A 22333-nucleotide genomic window follows, 5' to 3' on the forward strand; every position below is an offset into this window, starting at 1 on the left:
AGTGGAGGATCATTGAAAACTTGAAACATGACAGTAACTATATGTAATGAACGCTCACTTACCTGAATCATATGCAGGAGACAAGCTGGGAAACAATGCTCTCAGTGCTAGACATTGTGAATAATAAACGTTAATTTTGAGACTTCCCTTTTAACCAATACTCAGGCAGAAGTACAGTCCTGAAGATACAGGCCCTCTGAGTCATTTATGCTATCAGCACATGTGGCTGAGATGAGTCGGCCTTTGTGCTAACTCAACTACATGGACAGCCCTTTACATCATCCTTTGGTGAGTGTTTTGTATTGGTAAAACAAGGATCAAGTGTAAGTCTTCCTAAAGCTGGAATCAAAGATCATGAGGCTGAAGTTTTAAATGCAGCTAATGTCAAAAGGTATGACGGGCATTCGTCATCATTAAATTCACCATGCTGCTCATTTAGAAAAGCTGGACCTCCAGGCCCAATGAATAATTCCTTGTTTGCACCTGAAAAGCATACATAAATATAAAACCACAAGGCCTTGCATGTGGGGCAACACTGAACTACCTCTCTCCTGTGGAGCCTAGTAAGCCCAGTGGTTGGGCAGAGCAAAATATTCTGTTTCCCAGAACTATCTAAATGCAATTTAGGTACAGGATGCACAGATACTGTGTTTTCAGTGCACAGTGGAGCAATCTTCAGAGCATGCCAGTGAAGATCCTTATACCACTGTGTAAGGACAATGAACACGATTCGATAGCATCACAGAACTCCCTGCCCGTCGGTGTCACGTGAGCTACCCCTGCCCCGACTGATTCGCCACGCCACCATCGCCTGAGCAATGTGTCACCTGTCCCGCCGCCCGTCTTTGCCATCCATCACCTGTCCCATCGCCCCCCCGCTTGTCGCCATCCGTGACCTGTCCCGTCCCGACTGATTCACCACGCCACCATCGCCTGAGCAATCGAGCCCGCTCGACTGTTCCCTCTCCGTCGCCCCTGCCCTGCCCATTGCCATCCGTCACCTGTCCCGCCGCCCATCTTAGCCATCCATCACCTGACCCGTCACCCCCCTGCCTGTGCCCACCAACCTCCCCCCGCCTGCTGCCCGCCTACGCCCAACCAGCCCTCCCCCCTGACCTGTGCCCGTCCCCTGCTGCTATCCCGCCCAACCCCCCCCCCCCCCAGTTGCTCCCCCCCCCTGCAGCAACTCCCCCCTCCGGTAGCACAGCAGCATGATAGGTAGGTTCTCAACAGGGACGCACAATGGAAACCTCTAGTCAGACACGGACACATTCTGCAAGTGCCCCCCATTCAAACACCTTACGTATCATTCTCTCTGAGGAACAGCTCTTAGCCGTCCATGCCACAAAGCTGGAGTTGAAAGAAACAGCAATCTTTGGTTAGGTCGTTGGACACTCCCCATCAAGGGACCAGCTGCAGGATTGGCTCTACTCTACTCTGCGCATTGGCACAGCACAGATCGCGGAGGCAATCCTCATGGGCCAAGGGATCTTCATGTTTCGACTCACCTCTGCGGACGCAACTCATAAGTAAGTGGAGAGCTCACCCTGTGCCTCCATGAAAGGGGTCATTTACATGGTTCCTTGGTATAGCCGCTTCACTGTGGAGACATTTGCGCTCCATAACAGATTTCTCAGACATCCAATCACCTTACTTTTTCCCGGACTGGCGGTAGAGTACCGCCAATTAGTGGAGGACGTTGGACAGCTCTTCGGTACAATTCTTCCTACCTCCTTCGCGGATGCAGTGACAGTTGCAGGAGTCCCAAAGGTACGAGTGGCCATGAAAGACACAAAGAGTAAACCAAAGTTCCTGGAGATTAAGGCAAGAGGTCACTCCTTTAGGCAACAGGTCATTGTGATTGGGCAACCAGGGCAGTGCCTGCGCTGCCACGACTTTGGGAATCAAGCAGCAGATTACATGCGTTTCGGAGCCAAGGCAGCTCCGCCGACAAGCCCGCAAGTGGATGCTAACAACTTCACACAGGCCTAAAGACGACAGAGAGGAAAACAGCAGGAGGGCCGCAGCCAACTCCTCAAACACAACCTTGACAACAAGGAGCAGGAGGGCGAGCAACGCCCCCCTAGCAAAGCACTCCGCAGCCCCCCCTACCTGCCCCACCCGACACGACTGCAGCCTCCCACATCCACCACCACCCGTGCCATAAACTACCTCACCTGAGATCCCACAGCCCCTAATCCCACCTCCCATGGATCCCCCATTGACCCTGCCCCACAGCCCCCCCCCCCCCACATCCGCCACGTACCTCTGACCACCCCACCATCCCTCGATCTTCTTCCCCCCTACCACCTCCCCTGCCGAGCACCCTCCTCATCCGCACCCAGTATAAGTGATCCCCCCAGACCCACCCCCCCCTTCTCCCACAAGAGGTGATGAGCCACACACGCCTACTTCCAGGCACCAACAGTTTTGCCCTCCCCACACAGCCACCAGCTCATTTGTCCCTGCGCCCGTCACACTTTCCCAAGACATACGCAGCCGTTACCACATGAGTTCTTCCGCAGTGGCCCGTGGTCCTACCTCAAAGTTTCGGAGCGCGGAGAGTTCCCACTACCTTTGGAGGTGGGGATCTTCATGGTTCATAAGTCAAGGAGGGGCAAGGTCCATCTTCTAGCACCACCGAATGGACCAAACTACACCTTTTTCCTTCAATCCTCTCACTCAGGGGATTGGACGACGACACAGATAGAGGAGGAGGTGAAGAGTTAGGTGGCAGACCACATCTCCCAATGGATGGGAGAAGGACTAGCATTGTTTGCACAACAGTGGCCAGGTTGCATGATGAACATGAACTGGTGGGCTGCTGCCAAGGTCCCACACTTCAACGTTATCTTTCGAGCCCCTCCACAGTGGAGAGCTCCGATGGATATGATCGAGTGGCCCCTGGCACAAGTGGCTCGTTTCTACCAGTGTACAAAGTCACAACTCTCAGTGTGGCTGATAGATGCATTGGTAGTACCACCTATAGCATCTATCACCCCTATGGTCCCCGCCCAAGGGCCACCATGGGGGACTGCCCGAGAGAGGATGGCCTCTCTAAGGCCTTCTTCACCACCTTTTGGGAGGTAGTGAAGGACCCCTTACTGCTGGCTTTCCAGGAGATTTTCAGTTCAGGTCAGATGCCAGGGAGTTTATCGGCAAGTCTTATCAATCTCCTCCCCAAAGAGGAAGACCGGTTGGAGCTATCCTAGTGGAGACCAATCACCCTATTGCCAGTTACCTATAAGGCACTAGCAAAGATGATTGATAGACGACTCTGCCCCGTGCTTCCAAACCTCATTCATGACACAAAGACAAGCTTTGTCCAGGATAGGAGCATCCTAGACAATGTCTTTACCTTCTTTGAGGCGACAGAATGGACCCAGCACAGTGGTCAAGGATTAGCTGTACTACTCTTGGATTTTGAGAAAGCCAATGACAGGGTGGACTGGGACTTCTTGGAGAGCACCATGGAGAGGTTGGGCTTTCCCTAGGCATGGATCCATGGGGTCTCTGCACTCTACAAATTGGCTACCAGCAAGGTTCTTATAGGTGGCAAGAGAGGGGAGGAGTTTCGGCTGGAGAGATCGATACAACAAGGCTGCCCACTGGTCCCATATCTGTTCCTACTCTTTGCAAAGGCGATGTCTCACTTCCTCAAATCATGAGTGAGTGGGTTACGCGGCCTCCGACTTCTAATGAGAAAGGAGACAGAGTTGTTAGACTCAGAGTATGCAGATGATACAACACTTTACATAGAGGACGATAAGTTGATGCTAGAGAGAGTGAGACTAGCTCTCGAGGTGTTCTGTACTACAGTAGGAGCGAAAATCAACTAGCGGAAGTCAGTTGGTTTCCTTACAAACCCGGACTCTAGTACGGAGTGGGGCGTCCACTTGGGATTTAGATGGGTGTACAAAGAGCAGAGACTGTCTGCTACCTAGGGTTCCAGGTGGAACTCGACATTACCCCCGCCTAGGAGTTTCTCCTAGTCCTTGACTCTATTCGGAGGAAGCTGACCTATTGGAGTATTGCTCGCCTCTCCCTACCGGGCCGAGCCCTGGTGGTCAACTAGGTCCTCCTAGCGATAGCTTGGTACATCACCTCATGTTGGTGCTTCTCCTCGTCCTCCGTTGCTCAGCTTCATCACCTAGTGCGGAATTTCCTTTGGGCCGGGTCGGACGGTTCCAGGGACTCTCAAGCCAAGGTGGCGTAGGTGACCATCATCCGGCATCGGTCAAGGGAGGGCTTGGGATCATTGACCCGAAGTATTAGAATATGGCCCTTTTGGGCAAGCTTGTAGTCTGCGGTCTCACACCAAGAGGACAGACCTGGAAGGTTCTATTGCAGGAGGGTCTCCATGAGTGCAGACCGAGGCTTGGCGGGGATTGGAGACCGTCCTTGAGATGGATCTTCACAATGGCCCAAATCACGCCCCCAAAATCCCCCTTCCTATGTAGCTTACTTCATGTGTGGCAGGGCCTCCATAAGACCCTAATTCAAAGCCCCCCAAGTTGCCAAGAGGAGATAGACCGTCAACCGGTGATCTGGAACCCCCAGGTCAAAGATCAGGAGGGGGTACAAATTGACGAGCACCCCCACATCCAATGGGCTGGTTGGGAGGCCGGCCCGACTCGCATCATCAGGACCTAGCGGGAGGTGTACAAGTTGGTGGACGAGGAGGTATTGTAGCGGGCATTAGGTTACCAGAGAGGAGTCGAGTTGAGAAGAAGAGAGATTTACGCAGCAATACCTCAGGAGAGGCTTGCCCCCCCCAGTATGAGAGCCGATAAAGCTCGGGGAGGTATGGGCCGCTAAGTTTTCACCAATAGGTATCCTCTTTCAGGTGGCAGGTAGTGTGGGCAGCGTCCCGCATGGGACTTTCTTCACCGTTCAAGAGGGGGGGCGCCTAGCCCTTGACAAAGGGTAGCAAGATAAGGGGATAATTGTCCTTCCGTGAAGGAGGATTCGGGTGGTGGGCCTTCAGGGAAAGACATGGCGACCGGACTCCTATGTTTTCTAGAAGGAGCTCCAAGAGTGGCGCCTCTAGATTTGGGAGGGCAGACCACTTGATGAGCTGGAGTGGGATCCAGGAGAGTGGCTACGGTCACCCACTGCGGTCACCAAGAAGCCACCGAGGTTCCTAAAGTACACAGCTAGGATTGGCAAACACGTGCTAATGTAGGAGGACATGCACTCGATGCCGTCGCGTAGCAGGTACTGGGCAGAGCACAGCATCACGAATGTTTTCCGACGAACTTTCTCGCACCGCCTATGGGACAGCTGGAGGCCAAGGAGGGTATCATATTTCATATGGTTGGTGGCACATGGAGGCCTGGCGGTAGGGAGTTGGTTAGCCCAAATGCAGAGGGATGGAGGATATAAACGCTACACACAGCAGCTTCTAGAAACTCCACAGCACTGCCTCTGGTTGTGTGAGGCGGCACAGCTAGTGTCGAGAGGAGCATGCCGCATCCTCCACCGCATAGCACCCAACCTTGGATGTATCTCATGGGGAGCTTTCTCTTGGCAGATAGTCAGCCAAGGTCATCACCTTCTATATGAGGCTAGGATGCAGGACACGATTTTCCTTATTGAGGCTGGGTCGTGCGCGGTAGCCAGCTTGGAGGCTCTACCCATCCGCCAGGTTGTGGAGCTCACAGCAAACCGCTTTGAGGTGTAGGAGATCGTAAGGAGTCTCGTTGGATGGCATATCTGGAAGGCGTGGTGTCAGGAGGTTTTTGGATAAGAGAGACTTTCTGTACATGCGATCTTGGCAGAGCTCTAGACCTCCATCATCCACTCCCTTCGTAGCCAAGTGCAGGGCGAGTCTCGAGCTCGTCAGGAGCTCCATCTTCACTTCATGCGCACTTGGGGCTGTCGGGACTTGTTTTTCATGATGCAAGCAAGCAGCCCCAAATGGCGATACACCCCCCCTCCATGGCTTCTTGCCCCCATCCCCCCTAGACTGCCCTGAGAGACATGTATATTTGATATTTCTGTGACTCTGTATCAACTCCAGCTAGTCTGTTGAGCAGGAGCACTTCTTTGTATTTCAAGGTTTTTCTGAAGTAATATAATTAGCCACACTTTATTTGCACACAAAAAAAAAGGACAATGAACACACTTTACCCTCTGCCATAGCCCATAAGCATGGGTCCCCTCTTTCCGATATAGTTGCCTTAACACTAGGAAACATGTATACACCTTCAAGCCCATCTCTTGCATGGTGGCCAAGATGTGACTTACATTCTCATAGCTATCCAAAGTTCACAATCTATTTCTTGACCCATGTGAAGAATGATACCTTGCCTAAGCTACAAGCCACTATACTCAATGTTCTGCGCATCTACGTTCATATGAGAAAATGTATCCATTAATATCTCTCATGGTCCATATAGCCGATTAAGAACAGAAGTAACCACAGGCATTTTAGCCCTAGAATTTCAAGAATATGCAAGAAGGGTTGTTTAGAATCTCAGCTTACCAATTCCACGATACAAGCCTCTAATTCCATTTTCTTTCAAAGCCTTAGAAAACACATCTGTGATGCCCTTGTAAACTGTGCCACCTGTTGACATATCACTTACCTGCCAATAAACTTGCATCAATAACTGAAATTGATGGACTGAAATGACAAGTGCAGACCAACCTGTTGAAACATCAGTTACCTGCCAATAAACTTGCATCAATAACTGAAATTGATGGACTGAAATGACAAATGCAAACCAACCTGATATGCCAGCCTTGTTCTAGCAAGATCCAAGGGGTACGTGCAAAGAACAGCAGTCCCACCAGCCATCGACCCAGCAAGGAGGTCAACAACTGCACTTGGAGAAGCCCAAGGATAATGATTCAAAAGCCAACGTTTATATTGTTCATATGTCATGAAGTGTAAGGCTGCATACGGGACTACTCTAATGACACTGGCTCCGTTTCCTCTGCACACAACAATGGTTTTCTAAAACAACTTTGAAGATAAGTTCAACATTGGAATTAGATTTAGAAGAGAATGTTGACTTGAAAAAAGGAAAACTCACTTGTAAAAGCCCCAAAAACCTTCACTTTTGTAAATATAGTGTAATGACTGCAACACACCTAAACAATGAACACGCCCATACCGAGTCTACATAAAAACGAAGCAATTACACAATTTAGTGGGTCATAAACTCCCACAAAAACAGTGCAAGTTCTTGTGTACACAGATGCAGCCCATGTTTGATATCTGCAAAGAAATACACATACATCAAGGGAGCAGAAAGCCCATGTCTTCATAAGAAAGAGATCTTACTCCAGACAACCAGCTAGAAACATTGTAAAATTTGTACTATTTAGATACAGCATTCATAGGTCCTTAAAACCAGTAAGACCTTAGTGGGACTCTCTGAGTAATCCCCAACCTGAAATCGAGGAAGCCAGACTCTTGTTGAGGGAACAGTCAAAGTAATTGCTGAACACTGCAACCTGAACTATGTGACCTGAGTGTAGGTATGAAATGAAAAAACTTAAAAGCCAACCTGATAGAGAATTTTTATCCGCTCAAGAGGAGCAACGACTGTCTTAGCAAAACCCCCTGCAGCACCTCCAGCAATCAGCTCCTTGACATACATTGGCATTCTGTCACAGACAGAGATCTCTGAGGAGCTGCTTTCATCACAGGTCACCATAGTTTTGGCATCGAAATCTGCTGCAGCCAATTGTCCAGAGCCCATTTCTCAGAGAGTATATCTCTGCCTCTTTATCGAATATAAGTTGCTCTCACTGGAAAGTTTGTCAATTAAGCCAGAAATACTGACTTTCAGGGGGCTGCCATCAACCAATATCCAGCTTTGCAAATGACTTATCCCATCTATCTATAGCAAGGCAGTAAGAGCAATGAATGTTGAAAAGAGGAAGCCTGCAAGCGACTTCAAAGACCATCCGATGTCCCACGCGAAAGCTTGTAAACAAGAGAGACATCCAAAAAGCTATTTCAGGTAAATAATTGCTTTGTGGTCACTGGTTCTGTCCTACACTGTTTTCAGCCCTTTAATTGCAAATATCTGCAAGACAACACAAAACCATATCATATTCATTGGCTTGTTAGTGAAAAAGACAATCTAGAATATTAGTAAGCTTTGTACGTCACTTGATGACTAAAATGAGCCCTTTCTTCTTTGTTGGCTCCTTGTTTAGGTTTGCTTTACCATCAACAACCTTCAAAGGACCACCTACTAGTACATCACTTGTTGCACTTCATCACACATCTCTCACTTATTATTATCAATCTATCTATTCGGTTTGTGTACTTGCAAGAGCTCTCTCTCTCTCTCTCTCTCTCTCTCTCTCTCTCTCTCTCTAGTGTGGCTACCCTAGTGGTAAGCCGCTTGTTTTATTAACCCATTGCCCCAAGTTCAAATCTGTGAGAGAGCACAACGGAAGAGAAACACAAACACAAAGAGAACCGCACAGAGAGAGAGAGAGAGAGAGAGTAGAAGATGAGGGAAGAATACTGAACTAACTGAAGAAGAATGTTGATACAATGGAGATGGCTTGATCAATCCTTGCACGCAGCCCAAAGCGTCAATGAGGGCACCAAATCAGGCTCATGACTATGGCAACACCAAGCACGGAGAGTCGGAATGTCGAAGTGTGCACCTGCAAGGGGATTGAAGACTAAAGAGTGTGTGTGTGTCTGCCAAGTACGGGTTTACAGCTATAAATAGCAAAAACACCAAAAAACTGGCCAACTTGATCCTAAAGAGACCAAAAATGCTGGTCACTCCAAAAAAAATACCAAAAAAATAGGGGAGACACTGGGAAAATGCTAGATGACAATGACAATGTCCTGTAGGTGTAGGCAAACTATGGAAAGTAAAAACTAGCCCAAGAATGCACACAAGGAAGCCGACAAATAAAGAAAATACACCTAAACTACTAGAGCTCCTATGTCTCCGTCAGACTCCAACAGGAGCTCACAACTAGGAGATGACTAACCGACATAACTAACATAGGCATGCTAACACCCCCTCTCAGATCTTGGGAGCGTTTGAAGACCCAACAACCGCATGTGATAAAGCATAGAAGCCTTGGGTAAAGGCTTCATGAAGAGATATGTCGCATTGTTCTTCGTGGGACAATGGACCACCACTAACTTAGAATCCACAATCTACTCTTGAACATATTGATATTGAACCTCGATGTGCTTCGTGCGAGCATGAAACACAAGGTTCTTTGCCAAAGCTAAAGCACTCTGGTTGTCCACACACAGCTCCATAGGCCCAGGCTGAGGAAAGCCAAACCACCTGCATAGTTGTAGAACATAATGCACGATACTCTAGCTCTGTAGAAGAAAGAGTCACAGTAGGTTGCTTCTTGCTACTCTACGAGATAACTTGGGATTCAAGGAAGAAGGCATAATCTATAGTGGACCATCTTGAATCCACATCACTTGCCTAGTCAAAATCACTCCAACCACAAAGAGTAACCCCCTCTCCATACATGATCCCGTAGAATCGAGTCCCCTGTAAATAACAAAGAACGTGCAAGGCCGCTCTCGAATGCTCCTAAGTGGGAGTCTTCATGAAAGAAAACAATAATGCCACAACAAAAGAAATATCCAACTAAGTGTGAATAAGCCAGATGAGGAAGCCAACAAGACATCTATATCATGTGGCATTTGAGAGCAAGGCCGCTCTCAAATGCTCCTGAATGGGAGTCTTCATGGAAGAAGATAACAATGCCACAACAAAAGAAATATCCGGCTAAGTGTGAATAAGCCAAATGAGGGAGCCAACAAGACACCTATATCATGTGGCATCAATAAAAGGAGCTCCGGCTACCAAAAGCTTGGACCCTGGGTCCATGGGGCAAGAAATAAACCAAAGAAATATCCGACTAAGTGTGAATAAGCCAGATGAGGGAGCCAACAAGACACCTATATCATGTGGCATCGATAAGAGGAGCTCCGGCTACCAAAAGCTTGGACCCTGGGTCCATGGGGCAAGAAATAAACCAAAGAAATATCTGACTAAGTGTGCATAAACCAGATGAGGGAGCCAACAAGACACCTATATCATGTGGCATCGATAAGAGGAGCTCCGGCTACCAAAAGCTTGGACCCTAGGTCCATGGGGCAAGAAATAGACCGACAATCGACCATACCAAACTTCAAGAAGAGCTCGGAAATGTACCTATGCTGAGAAATAAAAATGCCCTGTGCCATCTGATAGAGCTCCAATCGAAGGAAGAAGTGGAGGATCCCAAGATCTGCCATGTCAAACTCCTGTCTCAAAATCTCCTGAGTACGATCAACCTCCTGAGTATAGCTCCCAAGATGAGCAAAACACATGTCGCGCTCAGCTTTGAAGTATAGGTTGGGGTCATGAGTTGATTGACATAAGCCACTCCAAAGAAAGAAGCGATCAATCCTGTGGTATCAAGTATGAGGAGCTTGCTTCAGGCCATAGAGGGCCTTCCACAATCTGTAGAAATGGTCCTCCTTCCCTTGCACAAGAAAACCTGGAGGCTATGAAACATAAATCTCCTCCTCAAGGACACCATTTGAGAAGGCTGACTTTACATCCATCTGATAAACAAGCCAGCAATGGTTGGCTACACAAGAAAACCTGGAGTTGTGAAACATAAATCTCCTCCTCAAGGGCACCATTCAAGAAGGAAAACTTTACCTCCATTTGATAAACAAGTCAGCAATGGTGGGCTGCAAAAGCCAAGATAACCTGAATCGTAGGCATCTGAGCCATAGGTGCAAAAGTCTCAAAATAGTCCAAACCTGCCTGCTGAGCAAAACCCTTGGCAACAAGCCTAGCTTTGTGCTCGTCCAAGGAACCATCTACAAGGTGTTGGGTGTAAAGTCCCTTCATCTCCGTGTATATAGTCATACGGGTACGAACATACCCTTATTGTACCCTAACATATAAATACATTCTTTCATTCTTTGTGTACCATCACAATCTGGTACACCTATCTCTGTGTTCACTCTCTCTAACTCTCAATGCTACTGCTCGCGCCTCTATCTCGCACTCCATTGCGCACTCTCTCCCCTTCAAATTGGTATCAGAGCTACGGCTAAGATGTGCGCACTTCCCGGAGCCCGTGCAAGACATCGCTGGCGCTTTGCTTGCGAGAAATCAGCAAGTCGTCATCTCTACTCGTTAGGCGGGAGCAAGCACGAGACAAGCGACGGTGCTTCAAGCTTGTTTTTGCTCAGACTATCACCGGACAGGTCACACACAACCTTTGCAGGCCAATACAAGTCAGGTCGTCACTGTTTTGACACACGTGTGTTGCCAGGACAGACAGTCAACAGTTCCCAGCCAGGCGACAGCACGTGCAGTCTCGTTTTTGCAACTGGACAGCGCAGTAGTTTTCGCCACTTCCAGCAGGTCAACGACAGCAGCGCAGTCACGAACAGCAGGCGACAGCTCACGAGGACGGGCAGGCAGATTCGTCAGGCAACAGGCATGCGGGACAGGCAGCTGGTCAACGGCTGGTGTTTCGTCACGTTATCAACAATTTTCGTCAATTCTATATTAATTTTTGCAAGCAGGGCCCTTGGTCACTGACAAGGGTTTGCGGGCGCAAGCACAATGCTCAGATTTGTGCAAATTTATGCCCAGAAATTTGGGGCTTTTCCAGATTTAGTGTTGTTCATGCATAATTGAGGCATCTCTGTCAGAAATTGCAGGCATTTTGCGCATTTAAATTGGGGATTTCGCCAAATTTAGTGAAATTTTGCTCATTTGAGTAAAATTTCTCAACATTGGACCCATAAAATTTGGGGCTTTTGCTGTATTGGTAAAACTTTATTCAGCTGAGTCAGATTGGCTAACATTCGTGCACACTTGGACCCCAAATTTTGGGGCTTTTGCGAAATTTTGTGAAATTTTGCTAAATTTGCATGTTTTATGCTCTCGGGAACATGTATTAATGCAATTGGGGCAGATTTGATAGTGAAATTTTTGGGGCTTTTGCTGAAACCTGTGGATTTTGGCAAAGTTGATGCGTGAAATGCACTTTGGGAATATTGCTGAAGCAATCTTGTTGCCATAGCAGAGTGATTTGAGCATTTTTATCTCCCCCTTGTGCGATTTTGGAAAAATTGCAAAGATTTCTTGGTGTTTTGTGTATCAGAAGTTGATACGAGCACATATGTATGCAGTACACATGTTGGGCTCCCATTGAATTGATGAATTGTTGATTATTCATGTTGCAGCAATCTTAGTGATCACTTGCAAATCTAGGATTGTTGCAAATGTATTTTTGGTGATATTGCTGAAGTGGGAGTTACCTGGTAGTGATGTATGCATTTAATGTATGCTGAAATTGCAATCATACTGCTGAAAGTCATTCGTTCTATTGCTGTACATGTACTTGGACTGAATCTTGCTATTATTTACTGAAAATTTGGGCTGAAATGTCACGAGGACGTGAAAATTTGATGCTTTGCTTATGTTTAATTGTCATTTGATTAAAGGATTAATCAAATTTGCAATTAAAAGATACACATGTGGGGTGCAGGCTACTTTTTCACAGTTGAAGGCCGAAGGACACTGCGAAAAAGATGAGTGTCAAAGGCAAAAGTTGTAACAAGTTACACTTGTTAGATTCTAGGTGAATTTTGGTGTCAGTTTGCCCCTAGGACCATTAATTGGCCATTAAGTTGGAAATTCCAGTGCAGTATTGTTTACTTTGACACATTACAGTGCAATCGAGGACGATTGCAAGGATTTCAAGGGGGTGGTCTGTTACAAGGATGTGAAAATTTGATGCTTTGCTTATGTTTAATTGACATTTGATTAAAGGATTAATCAAATGTGCAATTAAAAGATACACATGTGTTGCACATGTGGGGTGCAAGCTACTTTTTCAGTTGAAGGCCAAAGGACCTTGTGAAAAAGATGGGTATCAAAGGCAAAAGTTGTAACAAGTTACACTTGTTAGATTCTAAATGAATTTTGGTGTTGATTTGCCCCTAGGATCGTTGGCCATTAAGTGTCAGTGGTGACACTAGGGACTAGGCATTAATTAATGGATTAATGCTTGTCCAAGGATCAATTAATGCATGGAACCACTTTGGGTTGCAAATGGCCTAGCCAATTAATTTTTGGATGGGCAAGGTCAATTTTCTGGACATGGATTAAGGACTGAATTAATTTTCAGAATTAATTAATACTGAAAATTAATTAAATGGCTGAAAATTGCTGAAAATGGATTAAGAAAGCTCCACTTGGCAAAACTTTCCCAAGCAAGTGGGGGAAAGGCTAAATAGGGCTGAAGGGAGAGGAAAATCTAGTTTTTTCATTTTGGAGTTGTTGGAAAGAGGTGTTGGACTGTTACTGCCAACTTTTGGGGCAATTTCCCAGTCATTGGAGACCATTTTGGTGATGGAGATTGCATATTCTTGAAATGGGAAGCTAGCAATTGCTGCTGATGCACTTTCTCCTGAAGATCACAGTCTCTGATGCTCCTACTGTTGCTGGTGCATCCGTTTGGAGCTGGTACAGTAGGGCAACAGCTGATTTTGATCAGTTCTTCGCAACAAATCTCAGAATTTTCTCTTTCTACAGCATTCTCTCATCTCCTTCAGCCTATGCTCAGCCATTCTCAGCAATTCTTAGCCATTCGGAGGAGATCTCAGTCATTTTTGGTGGGTTGATCTGTAATTTCTGCAATAAACCCTAATTTACAGCAAAAATTAGGGTTTAGCAACCACCTTGGGATCCGTGCCAAAGATTGAAGGCTCAAGGGATTGAAATCAGCAGCTAATAATTGAAGATTATCAAGGGATTTTAAGAGCCAGCCCATCCCGAATTGATTTGGGGCAGCATTTGGCCAGCCAAGGGTCAAATTGGAGAAGAAGTCATGGGTGAATCACCAAAAGGCTTGCTGGTCATTTATGACAGCAAGAGCAATTGGTTAGCAGGAGGAGATTGAAGAATCTCAAGTTGTACTCCTTCCAATTGAATGAAAGCTAAAGAAATACCGCAAGGGGCACCAGTTTTGGGGCCAACAAGGAGTCTACTGTCCAAGAATGTTATGGTAAAGTGTGTATTTCATTTTTATGTGCATTTATTTATTGCTGTAATTAACTCTTAAATCAGGTTATCACCACCCATTCCAAGAAGGAAGTCTAGTTTCATGGGTCCATTTCCGGGATACATCAAATCTCTTGATTTGGTGGGCCCGAGGCACCTGATTGCAAGCCAAAGCTTTGTGCTAGTGCTAATCTTTGTGCTCAGCTGAGAAATTACAGCAAGATATCTTCGTACAATGGGATGCAATCAAGCAATAATGATGCCTCGCATGATGCACATTCACATGGGGAAGAAGGAAATGCAATGCCTGATCTTGGACAAGGCATGAATCATGGACAACATGCTGAAAATGTGGTTGAAGGCCAAGATGTTGGATCCTCAATGCAAAAAGATGATGATGATCAGCAAGGGGAAATGGAATTCGATGTTGCATTCAAAAATCGAATGAGGGCAATATCTTTGCTGAATTGGCAAAAGATCCTCAGTTCACTCAGTTTTTGAACACTCCTACGAAGGATAACAAGGGCAAGAAGAGAAAATCCTCTTTTAGAACTTTGGGACAGCAAGATGCACCGAAGAACAAGCCAAAGCCTTCTCAAGATGCTCATGGTGAAAAGCAGTTGGTGCCAGTTGGGCAAGAAATGCAAATGCAAGTTCATGATGTAAATACTAATCCTATGGTTTTTGGACAGCAAGGTTTGCATGAGAATTTGGGACAGCCAGCTTACTTTGGTGGTAGCACAATTTTTCATGCTATAGTGGGTGAGCGACCGAATGTGGGAATGTATGGCACACCTCCCCATAACTTTCAGCAACCAATGCATGGCTTGCATAACCCAATGTACTCGGGTATGGCTCATGGAATGCATAATACGATGTACGGTGGCATCGGTATGATGCCTGGTGTGCAAAATCACGCATATGGGCAAGCATCGGTACCCCGTCGTGCTTTTGGGACTCAAGGAATAAGTGCTGGTCATGCAAATGCTCCGTTTAAAGCTAGCTATCATGGAAATTGCCTCTACACTAGCGGATACACTATGCCTTTCATGTGAGCTTGTTGAGGCCTTTTTATGGTGATGTGCCTAAGGATGTATCTGTTGAAATTCAGTCCAATGTAGAGGAGCTGAATAAGATATTGGTATCCGAGCACATTTTGGCACATAAAGAGAAAAGGTCAAAGGTAAAGCTTCCATAAGCTACTGGGTGAAGTTTCACAACTGTTCACCAATGGATGCTAAATGGATGAAAGAGGATGACTTGGCAGACCATCCTCAATTGTTGCAGCTTTACCTTGATGCCTTTCAGTTAGAGCCGACTTTGGATCGGGCTCTTTCAGGTTCAACAGGGCAAATGTCCAAAGTACCACCTGATACTCAAGGGGGAGGTAGCACTTCCACTCCTTTAGGAATGGACTGCTCTCGTGTATAGTGGATCTCGGATGTATTCAGCATGCATCCAAGGTATTGTGCTGACAATATGTCTGCCATGAGGTCACTATTCAGTGTACTAGTCACTATGGTATGTATGCAGATGGGTATGGTTTCACTACAGCTCTGAAACTGTACTTTTGCATCAAGTTATGTATGCCCTTAATCCATGCCCAGAAAATTGACCTTGCCCATCCAAAAATTAATTGGCTAGGCCATTTGCAACCCAAAGTGGTCCCATGCATTAATTGATCCTCGGACAAGCATTAATCCATTAATTAATGCCTAGTCCCTAGTGTCACCACTGACAATTAATGGCCAATTAATGATCCTAGGGGCAAATCGACACCAAAATTCACCTAGAATCTAACAAGTGTAACTTGTTATAACTTTTGCCTTTGATACCCATCTTTTTCACAGGGTTCTTCGGCCTTCAACTGTGAAAAAGTAACTTGTATCCCACATGTGCAACATATGTGCATCTTTTAATTGCACATTTGATTAATCAAATGCCAATTAATCATAAGCAAAGCATCAAATTTTCACGTCCTCGTGACAAACCACCCCCTTGAAATCCTTGCAATCGTCCTCGATTGCACTGTAATGTGTCAAAGTAAACAATACTGCACTGGAATTTCCACAAGGTATCATAGTCAACACAACATTGGCCACTGCTGGCTAGCTATCTCATATGCCTACCATTTGCTGAAAATTTCCAGCCAGCATAAACATAGCATAAAGCTCAACAATAGTCCAGAACTGTTGCCAAAAACTCATCGGATGCATCCCAAACTCTTGTTTCTCAATAGTGTTGACTACATAACCATAGTAAAGCATAAACCGAGCCAAAACCATGGCTGAATTGTCAATGGCATTCAGTACACATGCTGCTGTCCATAGAACCAGTTGAATACCACTGAAACTAATGATCATACACTGATAACCAGCACTCGGTAATCAGTCTCTCATGATAATAACCTGATGCAAATGTACAGTTTCAGAGCTGTAGTGAAAACCATACCCACCTGCACACATACCACAGTGACTAGTACACTGAATAGTGACTTCATGGCAGACATATTGTCAGCACAGTACCTTGGATGCATGCTGAATACATCCGAGATCCACAATACACAAGGTCAATTTTCTGGGCATGGATTAAGGGCTGAATTAATTAATTAATGCTAAAAATTAATTAAATGGCTGAAATTTGCTGAAAATGGATTAAGAAAGCTGCCACTTGGCAAAACTTTCCCAGGCAAGTGGGGGAAAGGCTAAATAGGGCTGAAGGCAGAGGAAAATCTCGTTTTTTCATTTTAGAGCTGTTGGAAAGAGGTGTTGGATTGTTGCTGCCAACTTTTGGGGCCATTTCCCAGCCATTGGAGACCATTTTAGTGATGGAGACTGCATATTCTTGAAATGGGAAGCTTGCAATTGCTGCTGATGCACTTTTTCTTGAAGATCACAATCTCTGATGCTCCTATTGTTGTTGGTGCATCCGTTTGGGGCTGGTACAATAGGGCAGCAGCTGATTTTGATCAGTTCTTCGCGACAAATCTCAGAATTTTCTCTCTCTACAGCATTCTCTCATCTCCTTCAGCCTATGCTCAGCCATTCTCAGCAATTCTTAGCCATTCGGAGGAGATCTCAGTCATTTTTGGTGGGTTGATCTGTAATTTCTGCAATAAACCCTAATTTACAGCAAAAATTAGGGTTTAGCAACCGCCTTGGGATCCGTGCCAAAGATTGAAGGCTCAAGGGATTGAAATCAGCAGCTGATAATTGAAGATTATCAAGGGATTTTAAGAGCCAGCCCATCCCGAATTGATTTGGGGCAACATTTGGCCAACCAAGGGTCAAATTGGAGAAGAAGTCATGGGTGAATCACCAAAAGGCTTGCTGGTCATTTATGACAGCAAGAGCAATTGGTTAGCAGGAGGAGATTGAAGAATCTCAAGTTGTACTCCTTCCAATTGAATGAAAGCTAAAGAAATACTGCAAGGGGCGCCAGTCTTGGGGCCAACAGGGAGTCTACAATCCAAGAATGTTATGTTAAAGTGTGTATTTCATTTTATGTGCATTTATTTATTGTTGTAATTAACTCTTAAATCAGGTTATCACCACCCATTCCAAGAAGGAAGGCTAGTTCCATGAAATCAGCTGAATATTCAGCTCATTTTTGCTGTCATAAATTGCAGCATTGAATTTCTGGTGTATTGCTGAAAAATGGCTGCAAATGCTTCTAGCAACAGTGACACTAAATCCCTCTTTTAAATCAAGAGGTTTAATGGCACTAGCTTTGACTTGTGGAAGGATAAGATACAAGACATTTTGTTTCTCAAGGACTGTGAAAATGCTCTCTTGGAGACTAAGCCTACAGCTATGACAGATGTGGATTGGGCTAGACTTAACAAAAAGGCCATTGCATACATTAAGATGGCACTGTCTAATGATGTACTTATATACATCAAGCGTCTTGATACAGATTATGCTATATGGAAAAAGCTTAAGGACACTTATAAAAAAACAACTCCTGTGAATCAAGTGCATCTTATGCGTAAACTTGTGAACATGGAGTTAGATGAGTCTAAGCCAGCATCTGAGCATTTGAGTGCTTTCACAAGGGTTTTGAGTCTAGGTCAGCATCTGAGCATTTGAGTGCTTTCACATGGGTTTTGAGTCAGTTTTGCAGGACTCTAGTCTGGCGGCTTTTGATGATAAATTGAAAGCTATTTTCTTATTGATGACTTTGCCTGACAACTGGGAATCTTTGGTTGTGTCACTTAGCAACAACCCTGCTTTGACTTTTGATGGTGTTAGAGGTTCAATTCTTAATGAAGAAATCAAAAGAAAGTCTAGCAGTGAAAGCAATGGCTCAACTTACCATGTAAGAGGCAGGTCTGAAAAGAGGGGTAATGCAGCCAGTAAAGGCAAAAGTAGAATCAAAAGCAAGGGCAAACAGCAAGATGTCACATGCTATCAGTGTGGGCGTAAAGGACATAAAAAGCCTGATTGCAGGTACTTCAAGAAGGAGCAAGAAAGAAAGAAACAGCAAGGTAAGAAAAAGAATGATAATAAGAAAGATTATGAGAGCTCTTCCTCAAAAGAAGTTGCAAAGGCAAATGTTGCATCTAGTGTGGTTATTGAAGAGCTTCCTCACACTGAAGAGATACTTGTTGCAGCCTCATGCACTGATGTAAACGTTATGGCAGCAACAGGTGATATGCACATCACCAAAAAGAATGTAATCGATGCTTTACTTTCAGCTCATGATGGGCTATCACAATCATGGATAGTGGACAGCCTTGCCTCTTTTCATGTTACCCCCTCTTTGGAGTCATTTTCTGAATACACTGCAGGTTGCCTAGGCAAGGTTTACTTGGGTAATAACTATGCATGTGAGATAGAGGGTGTTCGCACCATTCACTTGGCCCTTGAAAATGGCCAAGATCTGATTTTGCAGGATGTCAGATTTATACCTAGCATAAAGAAAAGTCTGCTATCAGTTGGGCAACTTAATGCTAGAGGGTATTTTACTACCTTTGGTGGTGGATCTTGGAAGGTCCATAAGGGCTACAAAAGGGGGGACTTTATATTATTTGCATTGTAAAGCATTACCTGGCAAGTTCTTGGCTGTGGCTAAAGTCCATTCACAAATGGAGCTTTGGCACAAAAGACTTGGTCATATGAGCCAGAAAGGCCTTCAGGTTCTCTCCTCTTTAGGGTGATATGATGTAAAAGGCTCTAGTCTCGAATTTTGTAATGATTGCTTATATGAAAAACGTGTGAAGTCTCCTTATTACTATGGTGTCATTAAGAAGTCTACTACTCTTGACTTAGTACACTCTGATGTGTGCACTATGCATGTTAATTCGTATGGGGGTGCACGGTACTGTCAGAGTGCAGCGGTGCGGAAGCGTAGGACTGAGAGAGAGAGAACGCAAAGAGAAAAGAGGGAGAAAGAGACAGTGGAAGATGAAGATCTGCTGTATAAAGTGTGCTGAATACAAAGATATGCAGATATATACACGGGCGCAGTGCGCTGGACTTCGTGTCTCCACCTCGACGATGCAACCTGCTGTTCACCTCGAAGTCCGCTGCAGTCTGCATTGTCTCCTGCTGATATCTGCGAACAGAGACGGAATCTGCGCGTGTCATCTGCGAGCAGAGAAGTGTGTGAGACTGCTGGAAAAATCGGTTATTTATAGCCAGAAATCTGGGCGAAAATAGGGCGCCAGAAAACAGCCTGTCGGCTGCATTAAATGCAGCCGACTGCCTGCACAGGTCGGACTGCCACGTGGCAGTCCGACTGTACTCCTGTCCGACTGCACTGGCTGCCTGGCTGTGATCTCTAACACCCCCTCTCAGAGCCTGGGCAGGGCAAAAGCCTGAGGGATCTGGAATGTCTCCGAAGTAGAGCCTGGGGAAGTGCCTTCGTAAACAAATCCACAAGATTGTTCTCCGTCTTGCAGTACTCCACAGTGATGGTCTCATCCAGAAGCTTTTCTCTGATGAAGTGGGTACTGGATCTCTATGTGCTTCGTCCGGGCATGAAAAACAAGGTTCCATGCCAAGGCAATGCAACTCTCATTGTCACATTGCAACAAAGTAGCACGAGTCTGGGGGCACCCAAGCTCCTCCAATAATCTCCGAAGCCACACAGCCTCACATGTGGTGGAAGACGCGGCCCGATACTCCGCCTCAGTAGATGAAAGGGCTACCGTGGGCTGCTTCTTGCTACTCCATGAGATAACACCTGCACCCAAGGTAAAACAATAACCTGTAGTAGACCGCCTGTGGTCCACATCACCGGCCCAATCCGAGTCGCTTCAACCTGCAAGTACAAGATCTGAACCATCTGTCCCTGCGGGATAATGAATCCCTAAATTAGACGTCCCCCTCAAATACCGAAGTATCCTCTGAGCAGCCTGCCAATGCACCGTCTTAGGTTCACTCATGAACCCTGCCAAGAGCCCAACAGCAAAACAAAGATCAACCCGAGTGTTGAGAAGCCAAATCAAGGACCCAATCTACTGACGATAGCGGGAAGCATCCGCCATAGGAGAAGCTGAATGGGAAGTGGCCTTCCAGTTCGAATCCATAGGAGTAGAAAGGGTCCGACAATCCTCCATCTCAAAAGACACCAAGAGCTCCTGTACATATCTCTGTTGAGAGATGAAGATCCCCCTCTGAGACTGATAAATCTCATGGCCCAAAAAGAAATGGAGTAGACCCAAGTCAGTCATCTCGAACATCCGATGTAAAGCTGACTTCGTCTCTTGGACCTGCTGTGCATCATCACCTGTGACAATCAAATCATCAACATATAACACAAAAAACACACAACCATCCTCGGAAGTGTGAACATAAAGCTGCGGATCAGCCTTGGAACACCGATATCCCAACTGAGACTGGAGGAACGAATCAATCTTCTCGTTCCATGCACGCGGAGCCTGCTTGAGGCCATACAAGGCCTTCTTCAACCTGTAGACTTTCCCATCTGAAGATCCAAAACCAGAGGCTGCTCAACATAGATCTCCTCCTTCAAATCACCATTGAGGAAGGCCGACTTCACATCCAATTGGTAAACAAGCCATCTCCTATGGCCAGCCAAGGCAAGAACAGCTCTAATGGTCGCCATACGAGCTGTGGGGGCAAAAGTATCATGGCAGTCAATCCCTGGGCGCTGTGCAAAACCTTTAGCAACAAGGCGAGCCTTGTGCTTATCCAAAGAACCATCGCTAAGGTATTTGGTCTTGAAGATCCACTTGACACCAATCACCTTCTTATTCGGGGGGCGGGGCACGAGTGACCAAGTGCCATTCCTCTCAATAGCCTCCAACTCGGCTTCCATAGCTTTCTTCCATGGTGTGGACTGTAAAGCCTCCTTCACGGAGGTGGGCTCTCGATCTTGCATAACACGGGTCATCAGACAATAGTTAGAGCAAACAAGCTCCGTTGAATGTGCCTGGTGCCGCCGTGACCGCCGCGGACTATCCTGCGGTCCCCACTCCTCAGGAACCCCCTCGATCCCTGAATCATGAAGTGTGTCACGGGCCCAGCGAGGAGGAGGCCGAACCTCCCCTCGTCTCTCTCCATCAACGGAAGACTCTAGAATATCCACCGGTGGTAACTCCTCAGGGGTGACCGGTGAAATAGTAGACTCTGTGTCAGAAACAAAATCATAATCAAAAGGCACGGGCTCCAGTGGAACTGTAGCAGGAGTCCAACTCTCCCCTTGATCTCCAAGAACGGGATGCTCCTCACCCGTTGATATAGCCGGAACCTCCACAAACCGCACATCGCGGCTAGTGTACACATCCCTCTTGACGGGATCATACAATCGATAGCCTTGGGACTAGGAGCTGTAGCCAACAAATACCTGTCTTCGGGAAGCTGCTTCAAATTTATCATGGTGAGCCTCGGGAATGTGAACATAGGCATCACACCCAAAGACCCTAAAGTAAGAAACATCTGGCTTGGTCCCAAAGTAAGCCTCAAACGGGGTCATCCCTTCAACGGCCGAAGTAGGGGATTGATTAAGGATGTGGACTGCAGTAGCCACAGCCTCGGCCCACAGAACCTGAGGGGTCTGTCGGTGCTCCATCATGGTGTGCGCCATCTCGATCACACTGCGGTTTTTCCGTTCAAGAATGCCATTTTCTTGAGGAGTGTTGGTATTGGCAAACTTCTGGTGAATTCCTTTATCTGCACAAAACCGAGTAAACTCATTAGAAACAAATTCACCGCCCTTGTCGGATCGCAAGGTCTTCAACTTCCGGCCCGATCGGTTCTCCTCAAAGAGAAGCCAATCCTTGAAGTGTGAGAAAGCTTCTAACTTTAATGCCAAAAAATAGGCCCATGTCA

General features: G+C 46.2%; 1 protein-coding gene across 2 annotated transcripts in view; it reads right to left on the reverse strand.

The window, feature by feature from the left end:
* LOC148026638 (mitochondrial carrier protein CoAc1-like) overlaps positions 1-22333 on the reverse strand; it is a 34582-nt gene that overhangs the window by 3008 nt on the left and 9241 nt on the right. The window contains exons 1-5 of one of the 2 annotated variants that reach the window (XM_087691107.1): positions 7518-7651; positions 7246-7400; positions 7041-7126; positions 6734-6941; positions 6488-6590 (exon numbers count right to left, since the gene is read on the reverse strand). In XM_087691107.1, coding sequence (XP_087547233.1) covers positions 6488-6590; positions 6734-6941; positions 7041-7126; positions 7246-7275 — 427 coding nt within the window. In that variant the 5' untranslated portion in view covers positions 7276-7400; positions 7518-7651. Of the gene's footprint in view, positions 1-6487; positions 6591-6733; positions 6942-7040; positions 7127-7245; positions 7401-7517; positions 8043-22333 lie in introns of those variants that run through there. The other variant, XM_087691106.1, reaches the window with a different exon arrangement.

The sequence above is a fragment of the Lygodium microphyllum genome, chromosome 13 (assembly GCF_053477565.2).
Source record: "Lygodium microphyllum isolate KBCC chromosome 13, Lygodium_microphyllum_v1.1.10, whole genome shotgun sequence".
NCBI lineage: Eukaryota > Viridiplantae > Streptophyta > Polypodiopsida > Schizaeales > Lygodiaceae > Lygodium > Lygodium microphyllum.